The following is a 14,610-nucleotide window of genomic DNA, read 5'->3' on the forward strand; positions in this document are numbered from 1 at the left end:
AGAAAATTCTTAAAAAAAGCCATAAGTCCACAAACCCAGTGCCCCCCCCCCCCGCGGATGGATTCCATCTGACGGGTACACAAATCAGAAAAGGGTATTAGGTTTGACCGGAAAAAAGTTTTTTAAATGGGAATGGAAAGAATATTCAAAATCCATAGGTTGAATGAAGCTCTTCCAGAAAATTTTTGTATATGGGGCTGGAGGATATTTTGGATATTTTGTCCAGGGGTAGTGAAAAATTTGCAAAATTTACCTTGTTTTGGGGGAAAACTTGTCAACTGATGCTTGTCCAGGGGGTGAGATCTGTTGTCTGGGGGGGGGGGGTCAAAATTCACTATGTCCGAAGGTTCATAAATAAGTCTCAATTAAATTGATACATCTGCTCCCTGTCAACCAATATCCTCATAGAAGATAGTTAGACAGATACACCCAGTGTGTATCAACCGGTTGCCGATTTGGATAAATGGTTGAATTATTCTAAACTCTAGCTAGAGCTTGATGTTGTTAACATGTTTGTTGGAATCTCGAATAAAAACTAGGGCTCTATGATAAGAATGGTCGGGAATTTCGCATTGTGAGGGAATATTTGGGTAGTTTTTGTTTAGGCTTAAAAAATCAAAGGGAGTTTAGTTGTTAGAGAAATAAAACAATTTGATAGTCATTTTTTGAGATGCAGATAGTTATTTATTTTTGATTTTATTTTTTTAATATTGAAAATTTACAAAAGGGGCAAAAACAAAATTATTATAAAAATGAAAAATAGGTTAATAAATTTGTTATCCAATTTGTTCATAGAAAATAAAACTGGGTTAAAAATTATACAAAGACAAATTTCCGTTTTCCGATTTGGGTGAAAAGTTCCGACGTTGATTTAAGAACAGGTGGGTCATTCTGTTTAGTATTTAACGACCGTAATGCTTGTTGATGAAATGGAATCCAGCAAATCGGCGTTGGGTTGAACGTCTGACGACACGTCTATTGCATTTGACGACGTCTTTGCTGTTGAAGCAACGAACCTTGGTGTATCTACGGCGACCATAACCGTAAATGTATACATAACATCTTTGAATGTAGGAAGCGCTGCAGAATTGGCAAGTTCTGGTGACGCGGTATAAGCAGTATTTTGTTCGACGGTAACGAATACAGCGTCTTCTGTATTTATCTTTTTTGACGCAAACTGGGCGACTGTAGTAACATTTGTACGATCTTCGAGCGACTTGGTTTTTGCAACTGTTCTTGGTCAATCGATTTTTGTATCGGAATAATAATTTGGTTGACTTCAATTTTCGTCTTGGTCGATGGCTGGCATCTTCGTCTAAAAATAATGAATAATAACATTGGAATATGAATGCAAATATTTGATTTCTTCATGGACAGGGAAACCCAAATCTTTGATCTAGCACTCGCATGATTATAGCTTATTCAGAGCAGCGCTCTTCATTTTGATTAAAGGGAGATGTATAAACCAAGTTTGAATGAGATTTCATACCATTAGTTTCTTCAACAGCATCTTCTTGATCTTCTTGTTCATCAGCTTCTTGTGGAGAAGTCTCTTCTTCATCTTGTTCTGGTAGTTCATCTTGTTCTTCTTGATCTTCTTCATTTTCATTTTCATCTTCACTCATTTCTTCGTCAGCTGCTACTTCTTCTTTCGTTTCTTCAACAGCATCTTCCACCTGTGCTGGTTCTGCTTTTGGTTCATCTTGTGTCTCTTCACCTAGGAATGATAGAATTTTTATTTTACATTTTCATCCAGACAGTCTTAAGCTCTTAGACCCTCTTTCAGTGTGATTTTAACTTTTTTGTGTTTCTCACCTGTTATCTATGGGATATTGAAGAAGCTTTTATCCCTTCTTGTCCCGAAGCCTGGTTAGATAAAGCTCTTACATTGTCGTGCAAATCTGATAATAACTCTGTTATTAGTAATGTTATTTTGAAGTAAGCTGGGAGGACAAAGTAAGCATAAAGTTTACTTACAGTGAACTGCGTACACCAAGAAGGAGACGAGTAACAAAGCCTTCCAAATCTTCATATTTGTGAGTGATTGTGTGTTCTTCTTAAGCAAATGAACTTTGAAGATGGTTTTCTGAATTTTAATAACCCTTTTATACCCTTGCAGCACGAGGAAGTCAATTATCAGATAATGGGTTTTTGGTTTTCGCGTGCGTCAACTCTGAAAGTCGTTAGAAAACGCATTAATTTCTAATCTGGTTTACTGAATCAATTTTCCCGTGTTAATTATAGTTTCCGATACTTTTAATTGGAGATATATATTCAGCTGATTTAGTCATTTTACCCAAAATGGTTTTTGAACTTTTTTGAATTGTCAAAGGAATTTTGCAGGGAAATTACTAGTAAAAAAGTCTTATAGATATGTCATCTTTAGATGAAAAAAAAACAATACATTTTCTTCTCGGTAATGACATTATTATAACCTAGACTCTTTTGCTGGGAAAGTGGGCTTTTTGAGAAAAGAAATGTATACGGTTGTTTTGGATATATATGGGAATTTTTTGTAATTTGACTAGTTAAATATTGTTTAAAATTTGACTCTTCCTTGTAGTTTTTAAAAGCTAAAATAAATCATCACAAGAAAATGCTTTCTCCAAAATGGCTCTTGACATGACCATGACCAATCATCTCGTAGTCTGTCAATGCCAATAAGTACCATTAAGTACGGATTCCAAATCTTGTCCGTGGTGCTTTATAAGTCTAATAATGGGACATTTCACAGTCGCAAAGCGTAATGGGTAATCAGGACCACTGCACGCTAATAACGTCCAATGTTTTGAAAAATTTTGAAGCTTTTTATGTCCAGCCAACAGAAAGCCGTTATGGAGGCCCAATCATCCCTGATTACCCATGACCCGTTTCTGCTTTGAACTGGCCTAAATCTCGAGAAGATTTTAACTCCTCATAAACGATATCCTTAAAATGAGCGACCGTATTGCAAAGGTAGAGCGTTCGGCTACGGTGAGCTATGACCCGACCGGGTCACCCTAAAGACTTTAAAACTTAGTACAAAAAAAAAAAGGTCAGTGATGCCTCTATACTTGACGATCAGCATTAAAAAGAGAGGGATCAAAGGTAAATGGAGCAATGCAGCGAGAGAACGTGACACTCTCTCCCCTAGATAGCTATCAAAAGAGGAGCTTTCGTGTCGCCTTCGACCGCGGTAGTAGACTTATTTACTTGTCACATTTATATCATAGCATTTTCAACGGTGTGACCATTCACCCAAAACATCGAGCCAATTAAAGCTTTTCCTAACTCATCACGTGGAAAAGCTCATGTCCTGTTAACACGCAAAAAGTCTACCAGAAGGAAGAACTGTTACTGAAATTGAGACATAATTTTCTGGAGAGTCTGCTTTAAGGTGTTCTTGGGATATTCCTAGAAAATATTTTCTACTATGTGAACTTGTCAACACTCAGGAAAGTATAAAATGAAAGCACTACAAAATTCTATTCGGGCAAAAAGCTTATAACGACGGAAATTTTGACTAACACAGGAAAAGAGGAGAAACTGACAAAGTATTAAATCAATGGGTTGTCTAACGACTTTTAAGTTGATGCATAATAAAACCAATGACCAATTTTCTGATAATTGACTTCCTCGTGCTGCAAGGGTATAAAAGGGCTACCAAAATTCAGAAAATCATCTTCAAAGTTCATTTGCTTAAGAAGAACACACAATCACTCACAAAGATGAAGATTTGGAAGGCTTTGTTACTCGTCTCCTTCTTGGTGTACGCAGTTCACTGTAAGTAAACTTTATGCATACTTTATCCTCCCAGCTTACTTCAAAATAACATTACTAACAACATAGTTCTGGAGAATGATGCGATCAGATTTGCACGACAATGTAAGAGCTTTATCTAACCAGGCTTCGGGACAAGAAGGGATAAAAGCTTCTTCAATATCCCATAGATAGCAGGTGAGAAACACAAAAAAGTTAAAATCACACTGAAAGAGGGTCTTAAGACTGCCTGGATGAAAATGTAAAATAAAAATTCTATCATTCCTAGGTGAAGAGACACAAGATGAACCAAAAGCAGAACCAGCACAGGTGGAAGATGCTGTTGAAGAAACGAAAGAAGAAGTAGCAGCTGACGAAGAAACGAGTGAAGATGAAAATGAAGAAGAAGATCAAGAAGAACAAGATGAACTACCAGAACAAGATGAAGAAGAAACTTCTCCACAAGAAGCTGGTGAACAAGAAGATCAAGAAGATGCTGTTGAAGAAACTAATGGTATGAAATCTCTTTCAAACTTGGTTTATACATCTCCCTTTAATCAAAATGAAGAGCGCTGCTCTGAATAAGCTATAATCATGCGAGTGCTAGATCAAAGATTTGGGTTTCCCTGTCCATGAAGAAATCAAATATTTGCATTCATATTCTAATGTTATTATTCATTGTTTTTAGACGAAGATGCCAGCCATCGACCAAGACGAAAATTGAAGTCAACCAAATTATTATTCCGATACAAAAATCGATTGACCAAGAACAGTTGCAAAAACCAAGTCGCTCGAAGATCGTACAAATGTTACTACAGTCGCCCAGTTTGCGTCAAGAAAGATAAATACAGAAGACGCTGTATCCGTTACCGTCGAACAAAATACTGCTTATACCGCGTCACCAGAACTTGCCAATTCTGCAGCGCTTCCTACATTCAAAGATGCTATGTATACATTTACGGTTATGGTCGCCGTAGATACACCAAGGTTCGTTGCTTCAACAGCAAAGACGTCGTCAAATGCAATAGACGTGTCGTCAGACGTTCAACCCAACGCCGATTTGCTGGATTCCATTTCATCAACAAGCATTACGGTCGTTAAATACTAAACAGAATGACCCACCTGTTCTTAAATCAACGTCGGAACTTTTCACCCAAATCGGAAAACGGAAATTTGTCTTTGTATAATTTTTAATTCAATTATATTTTCTATGAACAACTTTATTAACCTATTTTTCATTGTCATAGTATTTTTGTTTTTACCTCTATTGTAAATTTTCAATGTTAAAAAAAAATAAAAGCAAAAAGAAACTTATCTGCACGTGTTAAAAAAATATACTGACTCATTTCTTGAAATTAACATTTAGACATTCAGATCGCATAATAACTTGGTTTGTTTCAGGTCTAGAGACACATAGTAGGGGGCCGAGCCTGGGGTCGAGACGAGATTTGACGTCAAATCACAGTAGAGCTGACAGTTAGTTGGTCTTAAAGCGGCTGTATTTCTTTCTGTGTTTTAGTCAGAGAGTTGCAGTAATACATTTTTTGCTCAGAATTTTATGCTCTTTCGTTTATTTTGACTTTTCAAAATCAAATATTTTTCTGCCCCTTATTTTCCCTTGCAATTTTGCCTATGGCGTCACTAATTTGGTCATAAAAAGTTTTCCCGGGCCTAATCCCTAATTGGAACTTTGATAGATATCGAATCTGAGGTAGATTTGCATGTGTCACTAAAATTTGAAAAAATTAAAACCTTGACAGTAAAGGCTTGGGGACACGAGAAGTTTCTTTCGCGTTGGTGCAATGCAACATGCTCTATCACACCAACACAAGAAAAAAAGTGAGTGGCCCATGGTTTCATTTTTTGAGGGAAACACCCAAAAGACAAAGACGCTGATTTTGTCCCTGGGACAAATGGAGAAAAATTGATTCGAATTTAATTAATAATTTTATTTTCAGCTTTCATGTTTCATTATGAAATATTGATGAAACAACACGTTCAATAAACATATTTTTTTGTATTGTATCCAATTGTTTAACAAATCTTCAATTCAGTCCAAACTTAGCAGCTAAGTTAAAGCTAGACTAGAGTCTACTTCTGACTTAACTTTGCTTTATCTGATGATTATGATGGCCAGTGAAGTCCAGTGAAGTAGACTAGGGGATTTGGCCATCTTGAATTTTTCAATTTTTGTTTGCAAAAATCATTAAAAACCAAAACAATACAATATGTTCTAAAACCTCATCAAATTTTATGAAACTATAATAAAAACAAATACCTCCAAAATTTGAAAAAAATTGGTTCATTGGTCATGCTTTTGTTTGTTTTCTCTAAATAGGGACTGGATCTAGTGGCATAAATTTTCTACCGCCTGAAGCAAAGCCAAAAAATGTAGCCTGCTAAATTACACTGGGCCACTTATCAGCGCCATCCAGTCTATAAAAAAGTTATAAGTGGCCCCCGGGCTAAGTAAAAGGGAACTTGATAAGGAACTTTGAGGCTAAAATTCTCTGAAAACATGAGGCACTTTAGGCTCGGAGACAAGTTAAAGTTCCTTATATAGAAGAACGTCTATTCTAAGAATTTGATCGATTCATGGGTCGATATCCATAAAAAATAGCGGTTCTCACTTTAAAACCTAAGAACTCTAGTGGGGGTTTGCATCGTACCCAAACATGCAACTATTATTTTGAAAATCAAAATTTAGGTGCAGTGTTTATATTAGAGGACTGCACTTTATTGGGCTTTTCCAGATTTTTTTTTTTGGGGGGGATGGAGGATATAACATTTACCCCCGGACATTGTGATTTCGACCCTCGGATAGTAGGTCTGACCCCCCGGACAAGCATCAGTTGACACCCTGGACATTCAAAATAACCCACAAACCGAGCAAAATTACCCCCAAACAGAGCAAGTTTACCCCCCCCCCTACGGAGAGCAAATTTTGTAAATTTTTCACTACCCCCTGGACACTATATCCTCCACCCCCATGTACGGAAAATTTCTGGAAAAGCCCAATAGACAGTGGTGCTAAAAGGAGGATATAAGAGATGCTCTCAAACGTAAAGCTTTCTAATTTATTCTTTTCATTTTACTTGGCATAAGATAAGAACAATCGAGTTATGCAAAAATAAGAATCTTTTTTCCAAATAAAATCTATGTAAGCTTACAAGAGAGTTTGAAATTTATTAAAAAATATAAGGATTGTTCCACAGGGCTTATCCATCTCCAATCAGTGTTTATTTTCGGTTTTGGTTTAATATTTTGGGCGGATGTTGTAGTATCGTTTGTAGACAACAAGTGTTCTGTTGTAGCTACGGACATTTCTTCGCCGACATCGTGTGACGTTACGGCTGTTGTAGCACTTGACTCCGTAACCATATTTGACACGGACACGGTAACAGGTTCGGACGTAGGATTGGCTGCAGATTCTGCAGTTGAGAGTGAATCGGACAACACATTTTCTGACAACCAAAACTCGGAGACATCGTTTTCGGTAATCACGTCTGACGCAATGACGGCGAGTGTAGCATTTGAGGTTACGGCGGCTTGTTCGGCATTGGTCACGTCTGTTTCTGAATCGGAAGATGACTTTTCTGGAGATTCGTCTTCTGTAAGATGCATCTTCATCTGAAAAAGACGAGAATACATTTTATCAACAAAATGCTTTAACAAGTATTAGTTGACAAATTTTCGGCAAAGATTTCTTGGATCCTCTCCCTTATTATAGACAAACATGAAAGGTGATGATTTGGTAGGGGCGTATACAATCAAAGAGAAGAAAAATAAAGAATTGAAACTTACCACTGTCTTGTTGTTCGACGTCTTGTGAATCTTCTTCTTCATCTTCATGTTCTTCTTCATCAGCTTGTTCATCAGATTCTTCTTCGTCTTTTTGTTCTTCTTCTGGTGCATCTTCCAATTTATTTGCTTCTTCATCACTCATTTCCACTTGGAGAGGCTCATCTTCAGCAATTTCTGCTTCCTTTGTCTCTTCTTCTGTTTCACAGTGAACTGTGTACACCAAGAAGGAGACGAGTAACAAAGCCTTCCAAATCTTCATCTTTGTGAGTGATTGTGTGTTCTTCTTTAAGCAAATGAACTTTGAAGATGATTTTCAGAATTTTAGCAGCTCTTTTATACAGTTTAGGACACGAGGAAGTGTGACAAATATGGTCGAATTTTTTATATTTTACTAATGATAATTAATGGCTTATTTATGACTTTATTTTAAATTTCCTGTAAAATTGCATACGAGGGAATTATTTTATTTTGAAGCGAGATAACGATGGCTTCCATATACAGAGTAAACTTCGTTTTAATGATAGTATTAAGAAGAGGAAGATCATTGCACAAATTATCAGATGAGTCACCCTATAACCTGTTTTCAATTTTTTTTAACTTTACAAAAGCTGGAGCTGATGTCATCTAACTTTGGGTATGAATTAATTTCCACCTTGTTTAATGATATCACGATTTGCAATTTCTGTTGTAGCTTTATTATTCTAAAAATTAGCCTGTTGTTTTTAAAAAATTGTACTTCTTTGAGTTGTTCTTATTTCTTTCCTCCTTGCCAAAATTTTAGTTTTATATCTCACGATTATCAATTATTTCAAATGCGAAAAACAATCTTTTAATTATAGTGAGACATTTCAATATGATTTGGTCATGCAAATAATCTGAGTCATTCGGAGCCACTACTTTATACCAAATTCCAGTTTGGTCAACATTGTGATGTGGGTTTTATTTCACAAGTCGGGCAGTTAAAAAGAAAATTATTTATTATCTCTAATGGTACTTTTTATAAGAACAATCCATATAAGAATATAAGAGGCTTCGCTGGCCAAAATGTTAAGAACAAGTTAAGAACATTTTAAGGCTTTGTGGACTCAAAAACACCCTATTTCTTAGGAAAATGGTCAAAAGTATTCACAAAATGGTCCAAATAGTCGAACGTGTGCACCGCACTGGGCTCAACTTCAGATATTTTTTTATTCGAAAGCCCAATTGTAACATTTCAAATATTTAGTATTAGGTAGCAAATATTATAACTTTGTCTGTTTTGGCTGAAATTTGGTACATTTGTTCCTTTGGTGATTACCTGGGGTTATTTTTATCTTCATTTTTCATTTTTTTTATATACGTTAAAATAGTGTCTTTAGAATAGTGTCCTCGTCCTCAGAGCCTTTCAAAAATAAATTACTTCGGAGAAGCGAAAAACTCGTCCCCAGGCCCCAAAAATCAAAATTTTTGAAAAATGAAAAAAACACCCTAGATATTCACCCAAGGAACAAGTGTGCAAAATTTCAGCCAAATCAAACAATTTTTGAAGTCTCCAGGCTGACCCAAGTTTTAGCCTCGCTTTGGCGAAAAACTCGTCCCCAGGTCCCAAAATTCAAAATTTTTGTTGAGTCGAGAATAAGAACATGTTAAGAACATATTTAGGCCTAAAACTCAAAAAGTTAAGAGCATCCGATGGGATGGCTTAAAAAATTTTGGATGTTCTAATAAAAAAATCGTGTATCGAAATTTCCGATTCCGTTAAAATGGTATATTTTCCTTAAGAAAAAGAATGGGATACTGTAGGATGAATCAAAAATAAACTATCCGAGTCATAAATTAATTATCAAGAAAGAAATCGGATCTCGAAATTACCAATTCTGTGAAAATCATCAATTCCGCTTGAGTTGACATAAATTTGTGTGGGATGGGTCTTTATAATTACAACACGTTCAAATAATTTGTTTCAGTGTTATCAAATATAAAAAAAAGATGCTCTCGTTAAAAAATGATTATTTTCGTCATTTTAATTATGTGTTTTTATGAAGGAAGTATTAAGTAGTAACCGAAAATAGTCTCAATCATTCCTTCATAATTTATCAGCCAATATTAATTATAATTAGATAAAACTGTTTCCGTCGTGCTTATTTTTGGATAAATTTCTTTAGTACCTTTTGCATAAACTAGCTCTAAGGGCTTGGGGACATAAGAAGTTTTTTTTTTGCGTTGATGCAATGCAACATGCTCCATCCCATCAACCTGGAACGTTCTCTCGTGTCTCCACCCCATTTTTCTTTCACTTTTGTCCCGGGGACAAAATCAGCGGGTCTTTAGGTATTTCCCTCACTTTTATTTGTCCAATGAAACAAAAAAAGAAACCATGGGGACACAGACTTTTTCCTTGTGTTGGTGGGATGGATTTAGTCTATTTTGACCCTTTTAGGGTTTTAAAAGGTCCATTTTCCAACCCCCCCGGTAATTAGGTCCCCCCGTTTATTTAATTTGAAAATTTTCTCCAACCCCCCCCCCCCCCGTTTATTTGGCACCTAAGAGTATGGAAGAAAAAATTCTATTTGAGTAAGCAATCACCTCTAGAGTTTCGAACCAGAGAGTTTGAGCTATTCAGTTTAAAGCCCGAAGGGGCTAGAGAGGGGAAATTATGGATGGGAAATGAAGACCCCTTATTTCCCGTCTAAAATACGCTAGATTTATCCGCCGTTCCGAAAATTAAGAAAGTTTTCTGGCTTTACTTTCTTACTGGCTTGCTTAGGAATAGTTAAAAATTCAACTCTAGCCTTCGTCTTGAAACTTTGCAGTATGGTACGAGCTGTATGTAGGAAGTGTTTAATATTTTCTGCAAAATTAACCCATTAGCAGTAATAATCATTAGAAGGATAATCATCACAACATTCACCCACGCTTTATCACGTTTAAAGAAACTTTCGAAACTTTGAAACCGACTTGCTACTGTTGTCTATCAGGAAGATGTCATTACCAAACAACATATTAATTTAAACGGAAATTTTAAATATAGTCGTAAAACTTTCATTAAAATCATATTTAATATATGTCACTTATAGTGCAGAGAATTCCTTCCTTATTGAACCATTCGAAGAAAACATTCACTCAATTAGCAGTATGAAATTATTGCATCCGATTCGATATTTTCCTTTTCTGTCATTCTTCCTTATAGTGGGATCTTTTTGTAGAGATATTAATCACATAAACGCAAAATTTCATTCTTAGTTCTTTGGGAAAATCATCCTGAAATATTCAACAGTATTCATAGGTTTGGATTCAAACCCAGCCCAAATCTAGCCTGTAATACATACCTCAAGCAGAAAATTTAGCTTATGACCTATTTGCCACGGAAATAAATGAAGGTTCGACCTACTTGCCGTTTATGCCGACATGAGCAACCACAGAGTTAAAAAAAACTCTGGCAAATAGGTCGACATCTCTCTTGTCGGCAAATGCCGACATCGTCAAAGAAATCGAAAATTCTCTTGTCGACTTATCTAGACAGTGGCACAGAAAGGGTTCAGATTTTATCGGTATGTCGGTATTGGCCTTTTTCAGTCGATGCTTCGGTGTAAGAAGAAAAAGTGTCGGTATTTTAGTGTAACACACGTCATGCAGTGACAAAATAAATATTTTGGCCTTTGGAAGTTTTTACAGTTAACTTTATTGGTGACTAAAAAAATCTGTAGGCAACAAAAAAACATTCACTGGAAGTTATGTTTTTTTATTAACCGGGAGTTTTATTAATGTTATTTCCGCAAAGTAGCTAGGTTGAACTTCTCTAGTAACTTCACTGTAGTGTAGGTTATTAGAGGTCCAATATTTACAAGCCATTACTGAGGAGGTCGTCGTTCGTCCAACCAAATTAAAACTCATAGTAGCCCAAATTCACAGCATTGAATTTGCTATTCTCTATGTAGGGTTAGTGCGGCTCATCAAAGTCTTGGACAAATATACTGAGCACGGAATAGTAATAAATTTTCGAAAATAAAGCTTGAACCAGGCTTAACCACAAGTAGATATCAGGAAGATGCCATTGGAAAAAAAAGATAGCAATTTAAACATAGTTTCTACCCCCCCTACATTTAGGGGGGTCTTGGGTTTTGATGAACCAAAAGCAAGGGGGGAGTTAAAAGTATGACTTTCCTAAGGGAGGGTTGCCAGTTGAGGGGGGTCTTCCTACCTAAGAGGGAGTCTTCTTAGATAAGGGGGATCTTCCTTGAATTATGCGAAATTTCAATTTTTTCATTTATACTCATTTTCTAAGGGGAGGGTGTGAATTTTTAAATGAATTTCCTAAGGGTGGGTTAGCACTTAAGGTGGGTCCTCTTACCTAAGGAGGGTCTTGACCCCTATAGAAACTATGTTAAACGGAAATTCAAAATATAGTCGTAAAAACTTTAATTAAAATGATATTCAATATAATGTAAATAAATTGCAGAGAATTCCTTCCTTATTGCCCCATTTTCAGAAAATATTCAGCTCGATAACAGAGAGAAACAGTAAAACATTATTGCATCCGAATATCTCTATGTATATTTTCCTTTTCTTTTTAGCATGAACATTCTTCCCATTTATAGAGATTCATCTCCTTCTAGGAAACCTGAATACAAACCATTGCAGCACTAGACTGGAGTCGTTTGTAACCCATGTACATGTTTTTTTTATAAAACAAACTAAATAAGAACACAAGACTTCGATGGCCAAAATGTTAAGAACAAGTTGAGAACATTTTAAGACTTTGCAGACTCTAAAACACAGAAAATGGGAAAATAAGAACATGTTATAGGTTTAAAACTCAAAGAGTTAAGAACATGCAAAGGCTTAAAAGATTTTGAATGTTCATATAAAAAAACGTGTAATATAATATGTATTAAATTTTACCAGAAGGAGATGTATCTCTACAAAAAAGTTTTTAGCAAGATTCTACTCAAGTTCCACTAAAAATAAAATAATATTTTAAGTCCGCCATCATGAACTTTTGACTAAAATGCAAATTTAGCGAGTAGCTTATTAAAACCCTCATATTTATTTAATTAATCCCATTATCAGAAAGTAGAAGACAAATCCAAAGCCCATACGTAAAAAAGATCTGGTCCAATAGAACCACTGGAAGCAGTTGCTAATATGGATCAAACGGCCGTAGCATAAAAGTAGATGGTGTGGTGCAAGGTGGTGGGTGGGTTCCCCCCTCCTCCCAAACGAGTCATACGAAAGACTTCTAAAATAGTACTCGATTGCATTCGTATGTTTTCAAGAAATAAAGAGACGGATCGAGAAGAAGCGGAAAAATCAAAAGAATAAGAAGTGCCTTCTACCTTACTTTCAACTTAATTTTTTTCGACCAATGACAAACTTCTACAAATAATCTTCTCGTGCAAATTGGGCAGGAAATTTCGTAGAAAGTCGTAAATAAACCATTATCGTGTATGAAATATTTAAGACTTAGACGAACTTCCTCATGTCCTAAAGATATAAAAGGGCTACCAAAATATAGAAAATCATCTTTAAGTTCATTTGCTTAAGAAGAACATACAATCACTCACAAATATGAAGATTTGGAAAGCTTTATTACTTGTCTCCTTCTTGGTGTACACAGTTCACTGTGAAACAGAAGAAGAGACAAAGGGAGCAGAAATTGCTGAAGATGAACCTCTCCAAGTGGAAATGAGTGATGAAGAAGCAAATAAATTGGAAGATGCACCAGAAGATGAACAAGCTGATGAAGAAGAACAAGCTGATGAAGAAGAACATGAAGATGAAGAAGAAGATTCACAAGACGTCGAACAACAAGACAGTGGTAAGTTTCAATTCTTTATTGTTCTTTTCTTTGATTGTATACGCCCCTACCAAATCATCAATTGTCATATTTGTCCATAATAAGGGAAAGGATCCAAGAAATCTTTGCCAAAAATTTGTCAACTAATACTTGTTAAAGCATTTTGTTGATAAAATGTATTCACGTCTTTTTCAGATGAAGATGCATCTTACAGAAGACGAATCTCCAGAAAAGTCATCTTCCGATTCAGAAACAGACGTGACCAATGCCGAACAAGCCGCCGTAACCTCAAATGCTACACTCGCCGTCATTGCGTCAGACGTGATTACCGAAAACGATGTCTCCGAGTTTTGGTTGTCAGAAGATGTGTTGTCCGATTCACTCTCAACTGCAGAATCTGCAGCCAAAAATACGTCCGAACCTGTTACCGTGTCCGTGTCAAATATGGTTACGGAGTCAAGTGCTACAACAGCCGTAACGTCACACGGTGTCGCCGAAGAAATGTCCGTAGCTACAACAGAACACTCGTTGTCTACAAACGATACTACAACATCCGCCCAAAATATTAAACCAAAACCGAAAATAAACACTGACTGGAGATGGATAAGCCAAATGGAACAATCCACTAACTTTTTATAAATTTTTAACTTTTTCTTAATCTTGTAAGCTTACTTAGATATAAATGGGTGAAAATACATTTTAACTTGCATGAAATCTCACTTCTCTTTCATATCTATACTATAGAAAAAATTAGATTCGAGCTTAACCAAGGAAGGGCCACTAATATCGTATGAGATCACCCGATCTTGTCGGTCCTATAACAGTAGATCTGTACTTTAAGACTCATACTGCCCTATTTTTTTACCCCACCCAAATAAATAAGACGAGATTGGTTTCTTTTAGACTTAGTTAGGGTTGCACTTGTATATGAAATCCAAAAAGAAAAAAATTGAAATCTTGAAGGAGGTAGCAAAAGATGCAAAATTAAATACTTCAGAAAAATAGAGGTTGTCAGCCCGGATCACTACCATTAAATTTCAACAGTAGGTGTAATCTATCTTCAATATTTATCTTCGATTAACATTTCAATTTAAGAACTTTTATCAAAAATATCATAAAAAGGGAAGATCGTACTCAAAGAAATTAAGAAGATACTTCCAACTTTAATCAATTTTAACCTTGATTGGTTTTAATTTTAGATCTTCTAGCTGCTCAAATCTCCGAAAAGGTTTTTGTAAAATATAACCTTTAGAGAAGAGAGTTGATTTTTATGGGCTCAAAATTTCACTTTC

General features: G+C 35.8%; 5 protein-coding genes across 5 annotated transcripts in view; 2 read left to right on the forward strand and 3 right to left on the reverse strand.

Annotated features, from left to right (window-relative positions):
- The window catches only part of LOC136822160 (dynein axonemal heavy chain 10-like), a 130,405-nt gene that overhangs the window by 53,307 nt on the left and 62,488 nt on the right, over positions 1-14,610 (reverse strand). The gene's annotated exons all lie outside the window — the stretch shown is intronic.
- LOC136822170 (uncharacterized protein DDB_G0283697-like) lies at positions 677-2,086 on the reverse strand. The gene is made up of 3 exons (XM_067078415.1): positions 1,978-2,086; positions 1,490-1,717; positions 677-1,315 (listed from the first exon to the last, which is right to left on the reverse strand). The coding sequence occupies exons 1-3, from the start codon at positions 2,030-2,032 to the stop codon at positions 903-905; spliced, it is 696 nt and encodes a 231-aa protein (XP_066934516.1). The 5' UTR covers positions 2,033-2,086; the 3' UTR covers positions 677-902.
- LOC136822084 (uncharacterized) lies at positions 3,614-5,052 on the forward strand. The gene is made up of 3 exons (XM_067078300.1): positions 3,614-3,762; positions 4,028-4,252; positions 4,427-5,052. The coding sequence occupies exons 1-3, from the start codon at positions 3,708-3,710 to the stop codon at positions 4,837-4,839; spliced, it is 693 nt and encodes a 230-aa protein (XP_066934401.1). The 5' UTR covers positions 3,614-3,707; the 3' UTR covers positions 4,840-5,052.
- On the reverse strand, positions 6,859-7,856 carry LOC136822179 (uncharacterized). The gene is made up of 2 exons (XM_067078425.1): positions 7,543-7,856; positions 6,859-7,368 (listed from the first exon to the last, which is right to left on the reverse strand). The coding sequence occupies exons 1-2, from the start codon at positions 7,799-7,801 to the stop codon at positions 6,995-6,997; spliced, it is 633 nt and encodes a 210-aa protein (XP_066934526.1). The 5' UTR covers positions 7,802-7,856; the 3' UTR covers positions 6,859-6,994.
- LOC136822686 (uncharacterized) lies at positions 13,042-13,887 on the forward strand. Its single transcript, XM_067078980.1, has 2 exons — positions 13,042-13,339; positions 13,514-13,887. The coding sequence occupies exons 1-2, from the start codon at positions 13,090-13,092 to the stop codon at positions 13,885-13,887; spliced, it is 624 nt and encodes a 207-aa protein (XP_066935081.1). The 5' UTR covers positions 13,042-13,089.

Source organism: Clytia hemisphaerica, unplaced genomic scaffold (assembly GCF_902728285.1).
Source record: "Clytia hemisphaerica strain Z4C2 unplaced genomic scaffold, Clytia hemisphaerica genome assembly, whole genome shotgun sequence".
NCBI lineage: Eukaryota > Metazoa > Cnidaria > Hydrozoa > Leptothecata > Clytiidae > Clytia > Clytia hemisphaerica.